This window comes from Microtus oregoni, unplaced genomic scaffold (genome assembly GCF_018167655.1).
Source record: "Microtus oregoni isolate MIOR12 unplaced genomic scaffold, Mior012 000016F_ref0000370, whole genome shotgun sequence".
Classification (NCBI taxonomy): Eukaryota; Metazoa; Chordata; class Mammalia; order Rodentia; family Cricetidae; genus Microtus; species Microtus oregoni.
Window position 1 is genome coordinate 30,312,887 of NW_024543075.1, and position 19,145 is coordinate 30,332,031.

At 46.2% G+C, this 19,145-nt stretch overlaps 1 protein-coding gene across 1 annotated transcript in view; it reads right to left on the reverse strand.

The window, feature by feature from the left end:
- Positions 1 to 19,145, reverse strand: part of Insc (INSC spindle orientation adaptor protein) — a 110,154-nt gene that overhangs the window by 70,549 nt on the left and 20,460 nt on the right. Inside the window, exon 2 of the mRNA XM_041666940.1 lies at positions 13,291 to 13,391. Coding sequence (XP_041522874.1) covers positions 13,291 to 13,391 — 101 coding nt within the window. The remainder of the gene's footprint in view (positions 1 to 13,290; positions 13,392 to 19,145) is intronic.

Consider the following 19,145-nt stretch of genomic DNA (forward strand, 5'->3'; position numbering starts at 1 on the left):
CCTCTAGTCAGGACTTGAGACAACCCTGCACTTTTCCATGATGCACAGATACAGCTCCCTCTCCCAGGACTTGATGGTTAGCCCAAACTTTTCTTTCAGGATCCCTTAAAGATACCTTTGCCCCAGGAAGTAAATTTAAGATGATGATGCCCACATTCCCAAGAGATGGGTGGGGGGTTTTGGTTGTTTAATGGATTATGGATAGTATAGATATGATACAATAAAAGGGTAGATTATTCAATCTACTCTGAGAAGAAAAAGGGAGGATATAGATATGATAAGATGAACAGTAGATTTAATAATCTACTGAAAAGAAAATGGGTAGATAAAGATATAAGATAAAACAATAGATTATTGAATCTGCTCTGAAAATAAGAAGGTAAGATATAGATATGATAAGATAAAAAGGTAATTATTGAATAGACTTTTAAAAAGCAACTACTAATTTTAAATGTTTTACATTGAGTTGGACTTTTGTATATTGTACACAAATTTTATATATTGATACAAATTTGAAATTAATTTTTTCATACATTTAAAATTTTGAAATACATTTAAAATTTAAAATTAATTTTGTACATACATTTCTAATCTAATAACTATTAGATTATATACATAGTTTATATGTCTATATATTTGGGGTCATGTAAACATTTCTTTGGGTAAAGGGGATAACAGGAGATAAACTGTCAGAAGTCCAGGACTATCCCCTGGGCTGGTTCAGCTTGTGTATACCTCACCTCTCCTACATGTACCCCAGCTGCTGGGCCTAGCACCCTGAAGCTGTTCCCCATTTACATTAATTAAGCTTAAATTCCTTGAGAATAAGAATGGCAAACACTAGTAGCTGCCAGCCTGTCTGTTTCTTTTTTTTTTTTAATGAAACTACTTCTTTTTTTTTTTATTTTATTTTTATTTATTTAGGATTTCTGTCTCCTCCCCGCACCCGCTTCCCATTTCCCTCCCCCTCCCCCGGTCAAGTCCCCCTCCCTCATCTGCTCGAAGAGCAATCAGGGTTCCCTGACCTGTGGGAAGCCCAAGGACTGCCCACCTCTATCCAGGTCTCATAAGGTGAGCATCCAAACTGCCTAGGCTCCCACAAAGCCAGTACGTGCAGTAGGACCAAGAACCCCACTGCGATTGTCTGTTTCTTAAGGGTATGGAAATCCAGGGAGGAAAGAAAGCCCATAGTGATTTAGTAGCATGTATTGAGGCTTGTAAGTAGCAACGTTTGGTGTTGAACCCAACACTTCAGACTCTAACACCATGTTATTACTTGCTACATTAAAGGATCTTACAAATAGTCCCAAAGTCACATTCAGTGTCCTTAGGTAGAGACTACAAATGCATCCACACACACAGGGATTCAAGTTCATCTGTCCCTGTGCTCAAGCTCCATTGTCATGACAGTGCCATGGAACTTGATGTGAACACTAGACAGGTATGAGCTGTGCCTTCCCTGTTCTCTTCTCTTCCCTGCCTCAAAGGCTTCCTTTGACCAACATGACCCATATAGGAGCCCTCTCAGATCCAGTACATTAGTGGCCATGTTAAGAGCACTGTGTCATTCTGTGGAAAGCAAGTAAAAACTAGGTGCCATCTCTAGAAGATTCCCCAGCCAGCCATTCTACCACCTGCCAGGCTTCTGAAGCTCCCCTACCATCCACCCCATGCAAGCCCCAGGCTCTGACACAAATCCCTGCCTCCAGTTATGGGCAGGCTTGAAGGACATAGAGTTCTTCCTTTGAGCTGCATTGCTGGCTCTGTCCTCCAAAACATCCTCAGATGCAACTAGAAGAAGTTGTTCATCGTACCAAGTCCACTAGCCAGGATATGTCAAGCCCAGTTATAGTCAAATGTTTTCTATGTACACACGTATACACCACTAGAGGCTCCAAAAGCTAAGCAAGAGAAGCTCTTAGTTCTAACAAGGCTCATTAACACCTCACACAAGTGAGGCAATACCAGCAATCAAATCTGGAAGTAATCCTCACAGTAGCCGTTGTGTTGAGATCCAGCAAGAAGCCAACTGGGACTCCAAGCCTCTATCTATACTGCCTCCTTTCATCCTACCCACAGCAAAACTGTGTGAGACGGACTACTATTACTTCAGATGGGGAAACTTCTGCAGGGTGGAGCCCATGGTGAGTACACGACAGAGCCTAACATCTCAGGCTCACTAAACACGGGCTGTCATCAAGAGGCTGTGAAGCAGTAGCTCCATGGTCACAGAAGACGGAGCCTGCTTGACCTCGCCGTGAATATTTACACAAAGGAAATAGCATTTACCCTGTCTCAGAAAAGAGAGGCTGACCAACATGACAAGTCAGTGGCTTTCTATGCAGAGGGGCACATGCTGTCCAAAGGTCAAAGGATCAAATTAGTAGTCCCACCGGAGCTGTCATGACTAAAGCAGGGGGCTGCAAAGGAAAGAGTCTGGAGAGATAGACTGGTTTGTCCCTCATCATAGACCTTGGATGCAGTCAGTTTAGGAATCTGGATTTAGCTCTGAGCACATTTGGAGTCACTTGAAAGAGGAGTAAAGCAGGGTTAAATACCAGTTGGGGGCTGCCTCAGAGACAGTGTTCATGGAAGAGAGAAACCGAGCCTCAACAATGACAATGACTGGGAATAGAAAGAAGTGGCTGTCCCAGAAGGGAAGGAAGTGAGGGGACTTGAGGGAAGGAGAGAAGATGAAACTTGATCCCTGGATGTCAGTGACTAACGCTGCCATTGTTGGGATGGGAGTCACAGCCAAACAGAAGCTAGGTTTCATTCGGTTTGGTTTCAGTGCAAGGTACTATAAAAGTAGGATCCATAGGCCACTGCAGAAGGGGGAGTTTGGTCTTGTGGGGACATACATCTAATAGTCCTTAGGGTCTCCCAGGGAGGAGACAAGGCAAGGGAAAACATCCCTTCCCCCAGATGCAGCCCCAGTACCAACTCATCCACACCCAGCCTTGGTCACTGTGCCGCCACGGAATGAGATACTCCCCTCAATTTCAGAGTCTGGGGACTGTGGCTCATTAAGGTTTGGACTGCGTTAGCACTGAGCATCCCATAATTGCATAGCTTGCCTGACTCTCTGTCATTAGCTCTCTGGACCTCTAAGCCCCACCTCTCTATTGGATTTGCTGACTGACCCCAACATAAAATGTCTAGCTAACCAGGGCAGCTCTGGCTATGCGGTGGGGGATCCTGCTGTCCTTGCCACACCCTAACTTCTAGTGGTTCAAATGTCCTCAACCGTGAACTCTAAGCTGCCATCTCACTATGCATGAAATCTGTTTTTTGCGAGCACAGACAACTGATCCTATTACTCACACAGAGGAGAATCGAAAATTGAGGTCAAGGCAGAGGGCCTGGCAATGAGTCACATTCCCTTCATGGTGGAAAATCACCAGTCAGGAGCCTGAAGGGTCTCCGCTCAAGGAGTCTGAGGGAACGTGACTAGGACTGGGGCTCCATTTTTGCCATATCCACAAGAAACTGGAACCTGAACTTGATGCTATAAAGGTCCTTCCTGTGCCTGGGGAGCCAGGGGACAGTATCTCACAGGCCTGGTGTTCCAAGGAGTTCTGCCAGGTCTCTGAAGATATCCTGTTACCCATGTTGCTCCTCCATTGCTCTCAGACCGAGGCTTTCCTAGACATCTAGAATGAGGCGACTAAGCCCCCAAATCTGGATTTGCTGGAGACTTGCAGACTGCAAACACAACTCCAGATGCAACCACAGTCGTCTCCGCGCACCAGACTCCTGACCAGATGATGCTGTTTAGGCTGGAATTAGGCAGGGTGGGGCTGGAGCAGGGGGAGGGAGTGGCAGAACCTCATCTTAAGGAACCAAATCCAGTACCAAGCAATGCACTCCTAAAACATTTCTCCTGGAGGCTCTAGGTCAGAGGGAATAGATTCCCCACCCTGCCCCCAACAAGGGAGGGATTGCCAATTAGAGCCCCTGATGGGTATCAGCCTTCAAGGTGGTTTGATGGTTGGAGATGACCATTCTTCCTTACAGATGCAAAAACAGGGATTTAGGGGCATCATGTAAGACCCCACTGCAAACTGTTTTAATAAACATCCTTGGCACTGGGCTAAGTGCTTAACTCCATCTCAGTGGCTCACTTTAACCCTCAAAGCAGTCCCATGAAGCTACCATCACTGAAACTGTGTGACATTTGGGCAATGCCACACAGTGAAGATGAGAAAGCAAATCTCAGAAACTGCAAGAGCAGAGTCTTGATCTTCTCTATTATGCTTACATCATTCCTTGGACGGTGTCAAGAAACTCAACTGATGGTCCAACCTCTAGGACCCAGGGTCAGCTTATTCCACTATGCAAAATTGTTCTTATGTTGTTTGTAAAGCTTGGGACCATCTAGAGCCCATGGTGTGCTGGTTACTTCCCGAGTCCTTCACTCATTTCTTGCTGAGAAGCCATGGCACGGTGTGTGAGACTTCAGGACGGCTCTACTGGCTTGGGCCCATCAATATAGATCTCTGATGATTCTGTAGCAAAGCAGGGAAGCTGGGGGGATCACATCAACAGTGGTCCTGGGAGAGTAACACTATCAGAACGCTGAGAGCCTTGGGGTCTCTCCACCCCTTCACCGATCTCACCCCTGCCTTTGCCTCTTGGATACTGCCCCCTGCCTTCATGCTTTGAAGCCCACCACAGAGAACACATCTCTAGGGCTGATCCCAAGGGAATGATATCCCCACCGTGACAGACCTATACCAGGCCTCCAGTTCCCGGTACCATTTCCTCATTCTTAGCTTATCCCATTGGTCCTGTGTATGGTGCACTCCCAAACACTAGAGTAGATAGTCAGTGGAACACATATCTGTTCTCTGCTTGACTCGTTTTCATTTATTCATACTCCAAGTGGTATTTTCATTTCAAAACCTTCCAAGTCTAGAATTTGGATTTCTCTGTCTCACTCCTTCCCATTTGCTGGGCGAAGTGAGTTCTCTGTAAAGAGATGCTTTGCTATATAAAAGGCACTAAGAACTAGTGTGCAAAATCTATTGTGCACACTGGGCTGGGTGTTCTAGGATTCTACAGCAGAGATACTTGTGATAGTTTAAACAAGAATGCCCTGCCCCACCATAGGCTCAGGCGTTTGAGTATTCATCTCAAGTTGGTGGCTGTTTGTGAAAGCTTAGGAGTGTGTGACCTTGTTGGAGGAAATGTGTCACTGGAGGCAGAATTTGGGGTTTCAGAGTTCTGAGCAATCCCCAGTTCATCCTTTGCCTCTTGCTTGATGTTCAAGATGTGTGAAGGCCGAGCTCTCAACTTACAGCTCCAGTTACCAAATCTGCTACCTGCTGCCATGCTGTCTCCAGCATGAGGACCCTAACCCTCCAGAATCATAAGCCCAAAGCAAACACTTTCTTTTGTAAGTTGCCTTGGTAATGGTGTTTTATTATGGCAACAGAAAAGTAACTAAGACAATGCATATATGATCTTCATGGGGGTGGAACCTCTTATTATACAGATATGTTCCTTCCACCGAATGTGTGCTACACACAGTGCGTGGGAATTAGCAGAGAGTCATGAAAGAAAAGAAAGGAGAGCTTGGCTAGAGCTAGGATATCCCTGTTTCCTACCCTCGTAGCATGCTCTCAAGTTCAGCGGGCTTTGGAAGAAGATAGCTCCAGACGGAAGGAGTATCATGTGCCAAGGAGAAGATGCATAGGATCATGACGAGGGAAGTGGGGAGCTGCCAAGTGTAGCCAGAGGAGTTGCAGTGAGTTTGAAATGACTGAGGAGAGTTCTGACATGTGTTGGAATGCTTTTACTTGTGGGTTTATGAGCACTATGCTCCAACAAACCAGGGCAAACCTTTCTTCCTTAGCACTCATCCAGCCCTTTCAAGGAGTTCTTACAAGCTATAGAGCTAACCATCAGAGCTGAAACTAATATACATTGAAACTAGTATAGTCTACAGTTTCAGCCCAGGTACAAGGCAGGTGCCAAACCCCACTAAGAATCCCATAGGAGAGACACAGGGGACCTCCTGCTAGTCAAAGGAGTTGCTTTCCCCACCCTGTGGTACTAAAGGTCATTTTGTTCTCAAAGGGACAAAATCATCTGACACTCCTGGAATGTTGAATCTAGAGAAGCCTCGGGGGAATTTGCACCATCTCCCCTTCCTGGGATGAAAAATTTGAACCTTGGAGGAGAAGGTTTGTCCAAGGACACACAGCAAGTTGGTGGCAGGCTGGCCTCGGACTCCCAACCCATGCTCCCTGCTGCACTGTGCTCTCCCACAAGAGATTTGATGAGCAAATTATAGACTTTCTCTCTTCCAATGAACTTAAAAGCAAAGGCTAAAACTATTTCTGAATCATTTTTCTTTAGATGGAAAGAAAATGTCTCTCTCAACTCTCTGAGTCTTTCAGCCAACCAAACCTTTGGCTCCCACTCAGACTTCTCAAGATAAATAGCTTATCCTTTCCCTCCAAACAGCTGTTTTCTCTGAAATAAGAAAAGAAAGGAGGAAGGAGCGGAAAGAGAAACATATAAATGGGAGGGAGAGAGGGAGGGAAAGAAAAAAGGAAGTGGGAGAGAGAAGGGTAGGAGGGAGGGAGGGAGGGAGGGAGGGAGGGAGGGAGGGAGGGAGGAGAAAGACTAGCAAGCTGGAGACAGAAGATAAGTGTCTTTTTTCTATTTGATTGATTTCTTTTCTTTTCTTTTTTTTAATTTATTTATTTATTAAAGATTTCTGTCTCTTCCCCGCCACCGCTTCCCATTTCCCTCCCCCTCCCCCAATCAAGTCCCTCTCCCTCATTAGCCCAAAGAGCAATCAGGGTTCCCTGCCCTGTGGGAAGTCCAAGGACCACCCACCTCCATCCAGGTCTAGTAAGGTGAGCATCCAAACTGCCTAGGCAAGAAGATAAGTGTCTTAGGGAAAAGAACGAAGTCCCATTGCTAAGCCATGCATATATGAGTTCTCTTACACACCTGAAGCTCCCTAACAAAGGCTTGTCTACTCACCAAACATCTAAGGGGACTTGGGGGGGGGACATGCACACAGAGTCTGCTGTGTGTATTCATGCATGTGAGTGCAGGTGCTAGACAGGAATCAGTGCCTTCCTTAATCATTCCTCACCTGTCGCCTTTAGACAGGGTCTCTCACGGAACTTGAAGAGTGCTTTTTGGATAGTCTGGACAGTCAGTGAGTTCCCAGGATGTGCCTGTCTCTTTCTGTTCCCCAATTCTGGGGTTACAGTCACCTTGTGGCCATGCCTAGATTTTTAGGTAGGCGATGAGGATTCTAACTAAGGTCCTCATGCTTACGGAACGAGTGTTAATGCCCACTTAGTCATCTCCTCAGGCCATCAGACATTTGATAAATTATTATTCCTTCAACAACCACTTATTGTAATCCTATAATATCCATCTGATCATAGCAGGAGAACAAATGAAAATGAGCTACTCATTAGTTCCTCGGTGATAAGGACATTAACTATGGATTGGATAAGGTGTCATGTCCCAGATTAAGTAAACTCACGTGATTAAAGGCATAAAAGGAAATTATGTTTTAAATTGTTTCTTTATTACAGATCCCTGCCATAGAAAATTTCTGGAGGAAGGGTGGAGAAATGGACTTATGAAATAAAAGCCAGGGAAGAAAGGTCTCAAACGTGGGGAAGGAAGCGTAAACAGCTCCCCTCCCTGCTCTGAGCCTCAGTTTCTCAGGCTCAGGTAGGAAGGACTGCATAGATAAGCTTAGAGGTAACTCATAGCTACAACATTCAATGCCTCTATAACCCCAGTTCCCAGAAGTGTGTGGGAATTTATATTCAACGTCTTCTTAAAAATAACTACTGAATCACTCCCATCTGCCTGCTCAAGGTCACACACTGTGTTTCTGTGGATTTCTCTTGAGAAATGAGAGAAGGGAGGGAATTTAATTCTAGCTTTGATTGGCCTGCCTTTTGGCTTCAGCAACAGAAAAACGTACAATTATCCCATTGACAATTACAGTCTGCACACTTCACCACCGTCACAGAAAATGACCCTCAGCAGCAGAACAGCAGCCACAGAGCAGGGAGCACACATGTAAGTCATTACTGACTCAGAGATGGGCTGGCCTGCAGCGGCCCCCACTGCATCTCCATAGTAGACTGGACAACCAGGGGACTACTCATCACTAGCTACAGGGGCACCCAGCCCCGATCATCTCAGACTTCTGGTTAAACAGAATTCACAAACCAAAGAGCTTCTTGCTCAGTCAAAGGGTCAGAGGTGCTGCAGATCTAAGACAACCAGCCCAATAGAGAAGTCACTGGATAGAGTGGGAGTTTCCTGTTGTCAGGGACCACATCTAACCGGGTCATTGCATGTCCTCAACTACACTGTACCATACAAGATATGGGATCTACAATCAATAAATATTTGTACAATAACTTTTCAGGAGGTGGATAAACACATGACCGCTGGAATAGTTGAGTGTGTGGTTGTGCAATGCCCCCCAAGAACACTGTGGATTAAACAGACCGGCTTGAGTCTCTTCCAGCACAGGGGAAGAATCTCATCCTAGCTCTGCTACACAGCAGCTCTGTCTCCTTTCCAAGCCTCGGTGTCTCATTGGGGTGCAGATTAACCAGTGCTTCCAAACTTCTTTACAGAAAGACTTGTTCCGTAGCTGCTGGAAATATCCCAACCTGAAGCCTTTAGCTGTGAAGCCCTCTGGGCATGTCCTCAGAGGGGTGAGGCATGCCCTTCCTATATCTACCCTTGCTTCAGAAAGAAACTGAAAAAAAAAAGTATTTCATAGAATGTGATGGCTAAGATTGCTTGTCGGCTCCAGCCATAAATAAGGGTCACGGAGTCTACGAATGGTGAACCTATAGAAACTAAGTAAGAAGGTGAACCCAAGGAAAAACATATAGTTATCTCTTGGCTATGGGAAGTAGACAAGATTGCCGGGGAGAAAAGTGGGATCTTGGGGGTGGGGTGGGATGGGGGTAAGGGGAGATGGGGAGAGAAAAGTGAGAAGGGGAGGATGGGGGGAACTTGGGGAAAAAGGATGATTGGGATAAAGGAAGGTTGGATAGGGGAGCACGGAAGCACAATTCTTAGTTAGGGAGCCACCTTAGGGTTGGCAAGAGACTTGAACCTAGAGTGGCTCCCAGGAGCCCAAGGCGATGTCCCAAGTTAGTTCCTTGGGCAGCTGAGGATAGGGAACCTGAAATGACCCTATCCTATAGCAATACTGACGAATATCTTGCATATCACCATAGAACCTTCATCTGGTGATGGATGGAGATAGAGACAGAGACCTACACTGGAGCACTGGACGGAGCTCCCAGGGTCCCAATGAGAAACAGAAGGAGGGAGAAGATGAGCAAGGAAGTCAGGACCACGAGGGGTGCACCCACCCACTGAGACAGTGGGGCTGATCTATTGGGAGCTCACCAAGGCCAGCTGGACTATGACTGAAAAAGCATGGGATAAAACCGGACTCTGAACATGGCGAACAATGAGGGCTGATGAGAAGCCAAGGACAATGGCACGGGGTTTTGATCCTACTTCATGTTCTGGCTTTGTGGGAGCCTAGCCAGCTTGGATGTTCACCTTCCTAGACATGGACGGAGGGGGGAGGACCTTGGACTTTCCACAGGGCAGGGAACCCTGACTGCTCTTTGGACTGGAGAGGGAGGGGGAGAGGAGTGGGGGGAGGGGGAGAAGAGTGGGGAGAGGGGGAGGGAAATGGGAGGCTGGGAGGAGGGGGAAACTTTTTTTTCCTTTTCTCAAAAAAAAAAAAAAAAGATTGCTTGTCGGCTAGCCTGGGTCTGGAATGTCCTTGGAGACCAACCTCTTCCCATGACTGTGGGCAGGTTTCTATATGGGTTTCACTGCCCTAGACAGACACTTCTTAAACAAAAGCAGCATCATTCCATGGGTGAAGAAAACAAGAGAAAGCAAGCTGAGCACCATTATTTAGCCCCATCTGCTTCCTGACTACGGACACAATGTGATCCCACTTCAAGTTCCCACTAACCTGCCTTCCCTTCCGTGGGCTGCACCCTCAGACTGTGAGCCAAAATAAACCCTTCCTTCTGTAAGCAGCTTTTGTCTGGCATTTGGTCACACTAATGTGGAAGTAACTGATGCATAGAGTTTCTTTGAGCAAAGAGTGGCTTGTCCATTGGGCAGCACTCGGAACCAGGAAGTCACAGGGCTGTGCTGCAGCAGCAGAGGCAGTGAGCTCTTCCAGGCTGAACACACACAGGAAACAGAAAATCTCCCTGGCTAGTAATGGACTCCAGGGAGGGAGTGGCTGGTGGCTTCTCGTTGGTGAAATCTGTAGTCTTTCTACTGAACTTCACTCTGCCTTACTTGGAGCAGAAGGGCAATCCCAGCTTACTGGATTCTGGATCAGAAAGTAGTTTTATTCCCCAATGACACAGCAAGGTAGACCCTAAAGTACTTGCCACTTGGACCTATGAACAACTCTGATTCCAAAGCTCCCTGTGAGTTACCACAGAACCAGTATTGAAATTCAGTTTAACCCTCTACCCAGCCCTCTCCCTCACACAAACACTGACAACCTCAACCCAAGGGGCTTCCCAAAAATCTATCCTGGACTTTGAGCAGCACCACCACAAAGGCTGCTTTCCAGAAAAGCTAACCTATGACTCCCTTGTTTGCAAAATAGAGACAACAATGATTGCATAGGCCACAATGAAGGTTCAGTGAGTAGCAACTTGCCATAGAAGGTACTTGTGCATTTGAGTCCATGGTGCGACGGGCTGCGGTTAAGGCCAGCCCCTTTAGCCAGCTGTGAGGACCACGCTGCAATCACCACAGGAGAGACCTCCACAGCATGAAACAGTAGTCTCTGCTACTGACTGCCTCTGATATAGTGCCCAACGGAGCAAACTAACATAGACCCCTGACATCCTGTGAGCAGGAACTGACTTTCCCTGCGAGCAATACCCCATAATCCAAAAATACAGCTCACGAACATACATGATAGACAGGTCTCCAGGCCCAGTGGTTTTACCCCCAAGTATTTTCAATCAGCTTTGCAATGCTAGGCTAGGAACCTGTGAATCATGCTAGGATCGTGTGAAAGGAAACATGTTTCTCCCTCTCTTGGACTCATTGACCCATCAGAAATACAGCATGAGGACACTGTCACCAGCTCCTTCCACAGTCCACAGCTCTTCTACCCAGATGACTGCCCGTATTTCCCAAGGAGGGCCTGCTAGATTAGGCCAGCCAGATTCCCATGTTGTGGTCATGTGATCTAACTCCTGCTACCCCTTAAAACTTCTAGAACATTGGAAGTTGGAGAGAGAAAAAGAAAGATCAGTGGGTAACCAGGGAGACATAAAGGCTGTCAAGATCAGACCCTCACCCCTTATCCTTTATTCAGGGACCCTATTCCTGTTCTGAAGGAGAAGCTAGCGAACCGAGGAGACCCTGTGTGCCAATAGGTTTTGCCTTGCACATGCATGTGTGTGTGTTGATAAAGAAACTGAATTTTACGTTTTTGGTTGGGTTGTGAACCTAGCCTTTAACAGTTGAGCCATAAAATGAACTTAAAAATTAAAAAAAAAAAACCAACAGTTTTTTTGTTATAGCAGAGCCCAGAGTCAAGCTGAGGCACCCTCCTTACCACCGCCCTAGACACTTCTCCAGCCCTAGAGCAAACTTTGTCCCACCCACTCAGGATCCCATTGCCCGACCACTACTGTCCCACAGCCTGATTTAATGTCACACGGGGAACGGATGGGTAGTGCAGTGGCAGGCAGACTGTACCGTCTATACCAGGACTCTTCCAGTTGTTTCTAGTTTAAAATACTAGACTTTTAAAGAGTCTGTGTTTCCCTATTTATTGGTAAGGTCACCCACCGGTGGGGGAGAGGGTCAGAAAGGAGAATTCTCGAACAACACCTACACTGTGACCCTGGCATTAGCAGACTTTTGTTAAGCAATAGTCTCTCTACATAGCTCTCCACATGGTTTGCATATATTCATCTGATTAGCCTCTCATTGACCCTGCATGGTATGTACTGTCATTATCCCCATTTTAAACATGCGGGGACTGGAGGACAGATGGGGCTCCAGAATTTTCACCAGCCTCACAGTGAACAAGAAGAACAACTCAGCTCTAAGGCCGGGTAGCCGCATGACCAGAGCTGACTGCACTTGATCATCTCAGGACAGCTCTACGGCCCGACTCCTGACAGTCACATCCCACCATTTCTGAGTTTCACCATACATACTACGTGCAAAGACACAATCACTTATTGCCTGCTTCTGTCCATACAGGAAGCTTTAAATTACACTTCTAATAGTGTTGTGCCCTGGGGAACATGCAAGAACTGTGTGCCAAATTTCTCCACCTCCTTCTAATGATGGCTTTGGGAGAATAGACAAGACCTTCATAGAGAGTGATTAAATCTGTCCCACTAGGGAGTTTGGGGATGTAATTCATCCTTTTATTTTAAAGCATCACACTATCTTCTGTGTACCTACCTGCCAATGATCACCTATCTATTCATATGTCTGTCTATTCATCTATACATATATACAGCTATCCCAAAACCAAATGAGCAGTATGGAAAGGAAGGGAAGGTGGCTCAGCATCCCGAGCAGTTCTGGTGGGAACTTGGGGATACAGAAAAGGTGAGATAACAGCAAGACATAAAACAAAACATGACAAATAAAACAAAACAGGATTTAACAGAATTATGTCTTCTCTAAACAGCTCATCAAAATGCCTCAAAAAAATCAGAAAAGGCACAGGATTTTAATGAATGCTGACTGCTAGGGCTGAAGTAAAAGTTCCTGTGATGATGGAGAGTCTAAAGGATCCAAGGCTAGACCAGTTATCAGAAGTCCGGAGCTCCGGGCCACACAGCTCCTTTGCAGATTAAGCCTTCCTCAAAGTTATCAGCTATGCCCGTGCCTGAACCTGAAGGATGTCTAAGGATGCGAATCTTTCATGTCAGTCAGGGCAGTTCAGAAAAGATCATCATGTATAGACCCGGCACCCTGGACTTTCACCCCTGCTTCTGGTTCCGAGCTCCATGGCCTGCCAAGTCAAATCTGCACTGGTAACTCTCTGTGGATTTTCCAACCGGAAGTAGGCACCTCCGATGGCCACATATCTCTCCTCCAGACTAAATACCTTCAAACTCCTGTCTTCATACACTGCTTATACCACCTCCCTCCCTCTACCCACACCACTCCATTCAAGGCAGCTAGTACCTCCCAAGGACCAGCTGTTACCAATCTTCTCCTGGGCAGTACAAGCGAATGACTTACCTCTGCCCTTGCAGAGGAATGGAATCCAGGTGGCGGCCTCCGGGTAGTGCCATCATGTTCATCCCAATCTGCAGCAATGCCTGCCCACAGCGGTCGGGACCCTGAAAAGACAGGCCAAGGTGGGCCTATGAGGGAGAAGGTACAGTCTCTTTCCTCTCAGATCTGGTCTCTAAGGATCCAAAGTAGGTGTGATGGAAGACCTTCCAGGCCTTCTCTTCTCTGAAGTCCTCACACAGGTAAGGCAGGACTCAGATCTGACCTTCTTTCTAAATCCCTGGCTTACTCTAACCCCCTACAATCTTTCCCTTTGTCCTATTGCCAAATATTTACCCGTTTTGGTGTGTGAGGGACACTGGGACACACAGGCCAGCAAATACTGTGCAGGACATATGCATACTAAAAGAGCAGCCGAATGCATTCCACTTCAGGTGACATCATTGAACCTAACAGCAAGTAGACCGCTCAGGGTGTTACCCAAGGCTTTAGTGACTCTAGGCCACTGAGTCATGACAGAGTGGATCTTAGGAATGGTTTTCTTTCTCAAAGCCGAACCACCAGCTGAGATAGCCTCTTCCCTATTAGACCCAGAAGATAATGCAATCCGACTCCAATGAGAGCAATTCTGCAGTCATGAGAGGGGCTAGTGACAGAACAGAGAGTGCAGAGAAAATTGTCTGGGTCCCTGACCACAGACCCTCCGAGTCAGCTGATCCTGAGGTCTGACCCACCTCTACACTTCCTACCTCTAAGACCCCAAACAGTCTTGTCAGTGAAGTCAGTAGTCACGAAATCCTGTACTGTCAAAAGTATACCAATGGAAAGAACCGGGGTGGGGTTAGAGACTTCCAATGCCAGAGCTGAGAGTCCACTTGGCTTACTTTAACCTCACAGTAACAAGCTTCAGGGTTAGCCCTTCTCCCTCATAAAACTAACTGCCCAGCTATTGATCGCTCCTCTCACCTCACCTCACCTCGCCTCACCCCTTCTGTGCTTGAGAAAGAATTTTCTCCACATTCCCTCTTCATTCTCTTCCTGTAGAATGGGCCTCTAATCCAAGCAGATAGTGGATTGTTACCCTTTTAATAGTAACACTATTACACTAATCGGCATATCTTACCAGGCAGGTCCTCATTGTAGCTCAAAGGATGCATGACTGCGTAGGAACGTTAATGATTTTTCCTCTCTACGCAGCTTACATAGCACCTAATTCCAGCACTGTGGAAGCTAGCCAGCTGGAAGAAAATTCCAGCTCAGCTTGATTTCTCAATGTCTTATAACTCAAACGTGTGGTGTCTTCAGCAACAGAGTCTTGCAATCTCATTCTGGTGGGCAACCAAGAGCATTGCAAATCACCTGCTATGTTCTGGGTCAGGGAGGTCCCAAAAGCCCCCAAGAACATAAAGAGTGTAAAGGAAAATCCAAGTTTCTCAGGGTAAAATCTAACGTGATGAGATAACAATAATAAAATGACATTTTTTATTTATATCTTTATTATGGAGAAGAAGGGGCAAGTGAAAATATTGACGAGAGAATTTAAAGCTTATATGGCAGCTTAGAAGACTGGGAGATGCTTAGCAAGCATCAGGGCCCTTTACAGTGTAAACCGAAGGATTCTGAAGTCAAAGAAAAGGACATATAATCCTGGAGGGAGCCCCGGATCTGATTCCAGTTGAATCTGAGGGACCCATCAGATGGACTTCCTCCATCTGAGGAAGCACAGTAGTCATGTACACAAATGTTTGAGCTTCTACGATAAGATTCAGAAACATGGCCTGGAGACCACAACATTCTGGCAGTGACTTCTTTTTTTTTTTTTTTTTTTTTTGGTTTTTCGAGACAGGGTTTCTTTGTAGTTTTGGAGCCTGTCCTGGAACTCCCTTTGTAGACCAGGCTGGCCTCGAACTCACAGAGATCCGCCTGCCTCTGGCAGTGACTTCTAACCCATCATCTGTGCACCCTTCAGAAAGGAGCAGCGGGTGTTTCATTCATGGCTGCCCAACAGTGATGCAGGCAGAGCCCTCAGGCCAACAATCCTTCTTTAGGGTGTTCTCTTGAATCCTGTGTCTTTTCACAGATGGGAATTGTCCCTTGGGGGCATGTGAAGTTCTTATATATCACTAACCCATTCACAGGCTCCATTTTAAGACTTTTCATTTTCAGATTAGAGTAGGAATAGGACCTATACAATGACCACCATATAGTAAAGAGTCACTGTAGGACCATAGCTTATACTCGTGGGGATGACGAACAGGTGAGAGAGACTCTCTGGAAGACCAGATAGTAAACACTAGGCATTCAACTTAGATGATGTTTATGAAGATCCCATAATAATAATTCTAATAGCTAATTAATATTCATGGAGCATGAAGTATGTGCCAGGTGCCCTTTTAAATACTTCACACACTATTAACTCATGGTATATTATTATCCCCTTATAGAAGAGAGAAATTTGTATTGGAGATAATGCACTAGAATCCACATGTGAGACTTGAGGACAGTACTGTAGGTTTCTCTCCCTCCCACCAATTTCCGAATAACCACTCTAAGGCTTAATATTAATTAAAATCTATTTGACCTATTAGTTCAGGCTTATTATTATCTAGCTCTTACAACTTAAATTAACCCATTTCTATTATTTTATATTTTACCGCGAGGCTCCTGACTTGTTACCTCACATCTTGCTTCTCCAACAGTTGCTGTCATCTCTCTGACTCTGCCCATTTTCCCCCTGTATCCCTGTTTGAATTTCCTGCCTGGCTATTGGCCAAATCAGCTTCCTTATTAACCAATGGGGATAAAACATATTGACAGCATACAGAGAGACACCCTGTATCAGAGGATAGGTGCTGAGCAGGTGAAGATGAGGAGAAGCATGGCTCCATTCCCTGGAGGCTCTACCAAGCTCCAAGGAACTTCACTAGAAGCCCCAGCTAAAGTATCAAATATGGCTGCTACGCTTACAGTGTGGACTGCTAAGCATGAAACTATCGTGGAATTTCTCCCACCAGTTCACCACCTCTTTATGATGCCCTTTCATCTCCAGCATCCCACTGTATTAGGTCCTTCCCATCCTCTGAGCAAAGGTTCAGATAGTTAAGGTCAATCCAATGCATCAGGAAACCAAAAAGGATTCAAGGGGACACCCTACTTCTTAGTGATATGAAAGAAAGAGTTTAAACAAGAGGATGATAAATTCAAACCCCAATTTTACCTGGTTAGCATATGACCTTGGAAAATCACTATGCCTCTGTGACAGGGGCTCCCTTAACTATACCTATTCTAGACGCTCCCTGAGGATTAAGCACAGGCAAAGGGCTCCGACATTGTGCTAGGTGAACAAGGGAGTGCCCTTCCTTAAGAGCTGGAGTTGAGAAACGTGGAAGAGGCAAAAAGGGCACATGTAGATGTAAACAGCAAAGACAAACCCTCTGTCCACCGCTCACCCCCACCAAATGGCTCCCTGGATTCTTAGTCTGGGTTTTCCCTCATTGTGTTTTCCTGGGCTGTGTCACACCATGAGTGTCTGTTCACAACGACTTGAAGCCCTGAGTATTTCTGACTTAATTCAACTCAATGGATCAATTTAGATGCCTTAGTTCTGTGCCCCGGTCTCATTAGGGTCAGCCTTTGCTCACCTGCACTTAGCTAAGGAGACTGGCCTTCTGCAGGAAGTTGAGACTACTTACGGTAAAGTATTCCATTAGAATCAGAAGAAAAGGGTATTTCTGCTTTTGTCTAATGGGATAATCTGGGGACAGCTCATAACACAGCTGGGATTATTTAATCTGATGAGTTCAGTACAATTGACCACACGGGAGAGACAGCAAATACTGTGGAGATCACTCAGTTCAGAGGCAGTACCGAGAGACTGCTTGGGGTAGCAGGAGAGCAGGACCATGCATCTAGGACTCTGGTCCCTCTTTCTCCAGGACTCCAGAGTACAGAGACTGGAAGCTATGGGACCATCTTGCCAACCCGCCATTCTAAGTCATTCCACATTTAGAGCTAAAACATCTCTTAGAGAAGAACACTACTTCATTGGGAAAACAGATAGAACTTTTCTAGGGACCCCATGCTTGTTTCCCATCTGCAGAATGGGATACTTGTAATATTGTAAGCATTAAGATAATCCTCAAAAAAAATCCAAACATTGTTCCTTTGGTCTTTAACATATGCCCCCCCCACAGTTCCTACATCTGAGAAATACCCCTATGTTATGAAATTTCATTATATAATATGTAAACAGAAACGGCCAGGCAATTTGTATGCAACCCTTTGCAACAAACAAATACCAAGCAGTCACACAGAACAGAAACCCATGACCTCAGCTTTATCAATTGTGTACAGAGCTTGGATTTTGAACCTGGGAGGTTCTTCCTGGAGCCTCTGACTGCAGGAGGATCAAGTTCTCCTGTACCTGGCATGCAGGTAACACTTTGAAATAGCCCTGAGATGTATGTTTTGTATTACAGTTTTCTTCCTTAATCTGTGATTTTGTGCAGAATGCCTAGTTGATAAAGTTTGGTAGGTTCTGCATGCACAGCCTGCAAATCATCCCAAAGAGTTTCACTTTCCTCATTCTCTGTATGTCACTACCCCAGCCATTTCCCACTTTGGCTTATGAAAGAGTTCCTGGGGGTCACCACCTACCACTTACTTCTCTCCGCACTCATTCAACTCAGAGCTTTCTCAATACAACTTCCAAAGCTATCTAAACCCAAGTCAAATCACACCATCTCACTATTCATCCCATCCTCACAGCCACCACCAGTGACTTCCTACCGCTACACAAAGGCTAACCCAACTAGCCCACTCCCGTCTATGAAGATCTGACCCCTGACTACCACTTTAACCTTTCATCTGGCCCCTCTCTGCTATCCAGACACTCTGTTATTATTCATTGTAGCACCCACATCTCCTCTTCCCAAGCACTTTCTCTTCCAGGAGAGACTCACCACCGTCTTTCTCATCAAATTATCCCTGTGGTCCATTAGAGCTCTGCACAAAGATCACCCCCAGGGAAAACTCCCCAGCCCATGGGGTCAAGCCCTTCAGGGTGAGAGCTCCCTTAGTGTTTCCCCTCCTCAGAACGTACCAAACTGACCCTGGCATCAGCAACTAGTATATCTCTTCCCTGAAAATCCTGGGACAGACACAGAGGCTTTGCCTGATCAGTGCTGCCTCCTCTGTATCTGACATGTAGCAAGAATCTGGGACCCAAATGTTTCTCATGAAGCTGGAGGGAGTGTGCCATATGGTAAAGGAAATAAAAGATAGAGATGTTTTTAGTATCTAAGTATCGGTACTGTGGGTGGGAGGAGCCACTGGAGATGTTGGGGTAAGGGAGTCAAGGGATTGGAGTGGTGCTGCTGAGCAGGGGGTGAACGCCAGCGAGAGAGAGTAGCTCCGGGGGCTTGATTGACAGCGGGCGCTTCCAGGGAGAGCACTAGAGCCCTTGGAACACAAAGGAAAAAGAAAGAACAGAGAAAAGCTTTGGAGTCCTCAACGTCTGAACTCAGGGCCTACAAACTGGGACAAGAACGGCGGTGGTCACTGGAGCTATCCCTGAGGCACTAACTGGGTGCCTGACACCCTACAGCAATCAGATATTCAAGGCCTCTCATCCCCCAGGGAGTTGCAAGAAACCAAGCAAGCTGCCATCTGGCCCTGCCTAACAGACTGAACCTCATGAAATATAGAAAGTACTAGCTCCCTGGAGAAAGCCCTGGTGGTCCCTCACAGCTGCCAGGCCAGGAGGCCAAGAAGCAGGCAGAAAAGACCTCCAGGCCCCACAAGGCTGTGTGATACAGAAGAGCTTCAGCAAAGCACAGAAGAGGTCCCAACCCTCTGCCTGA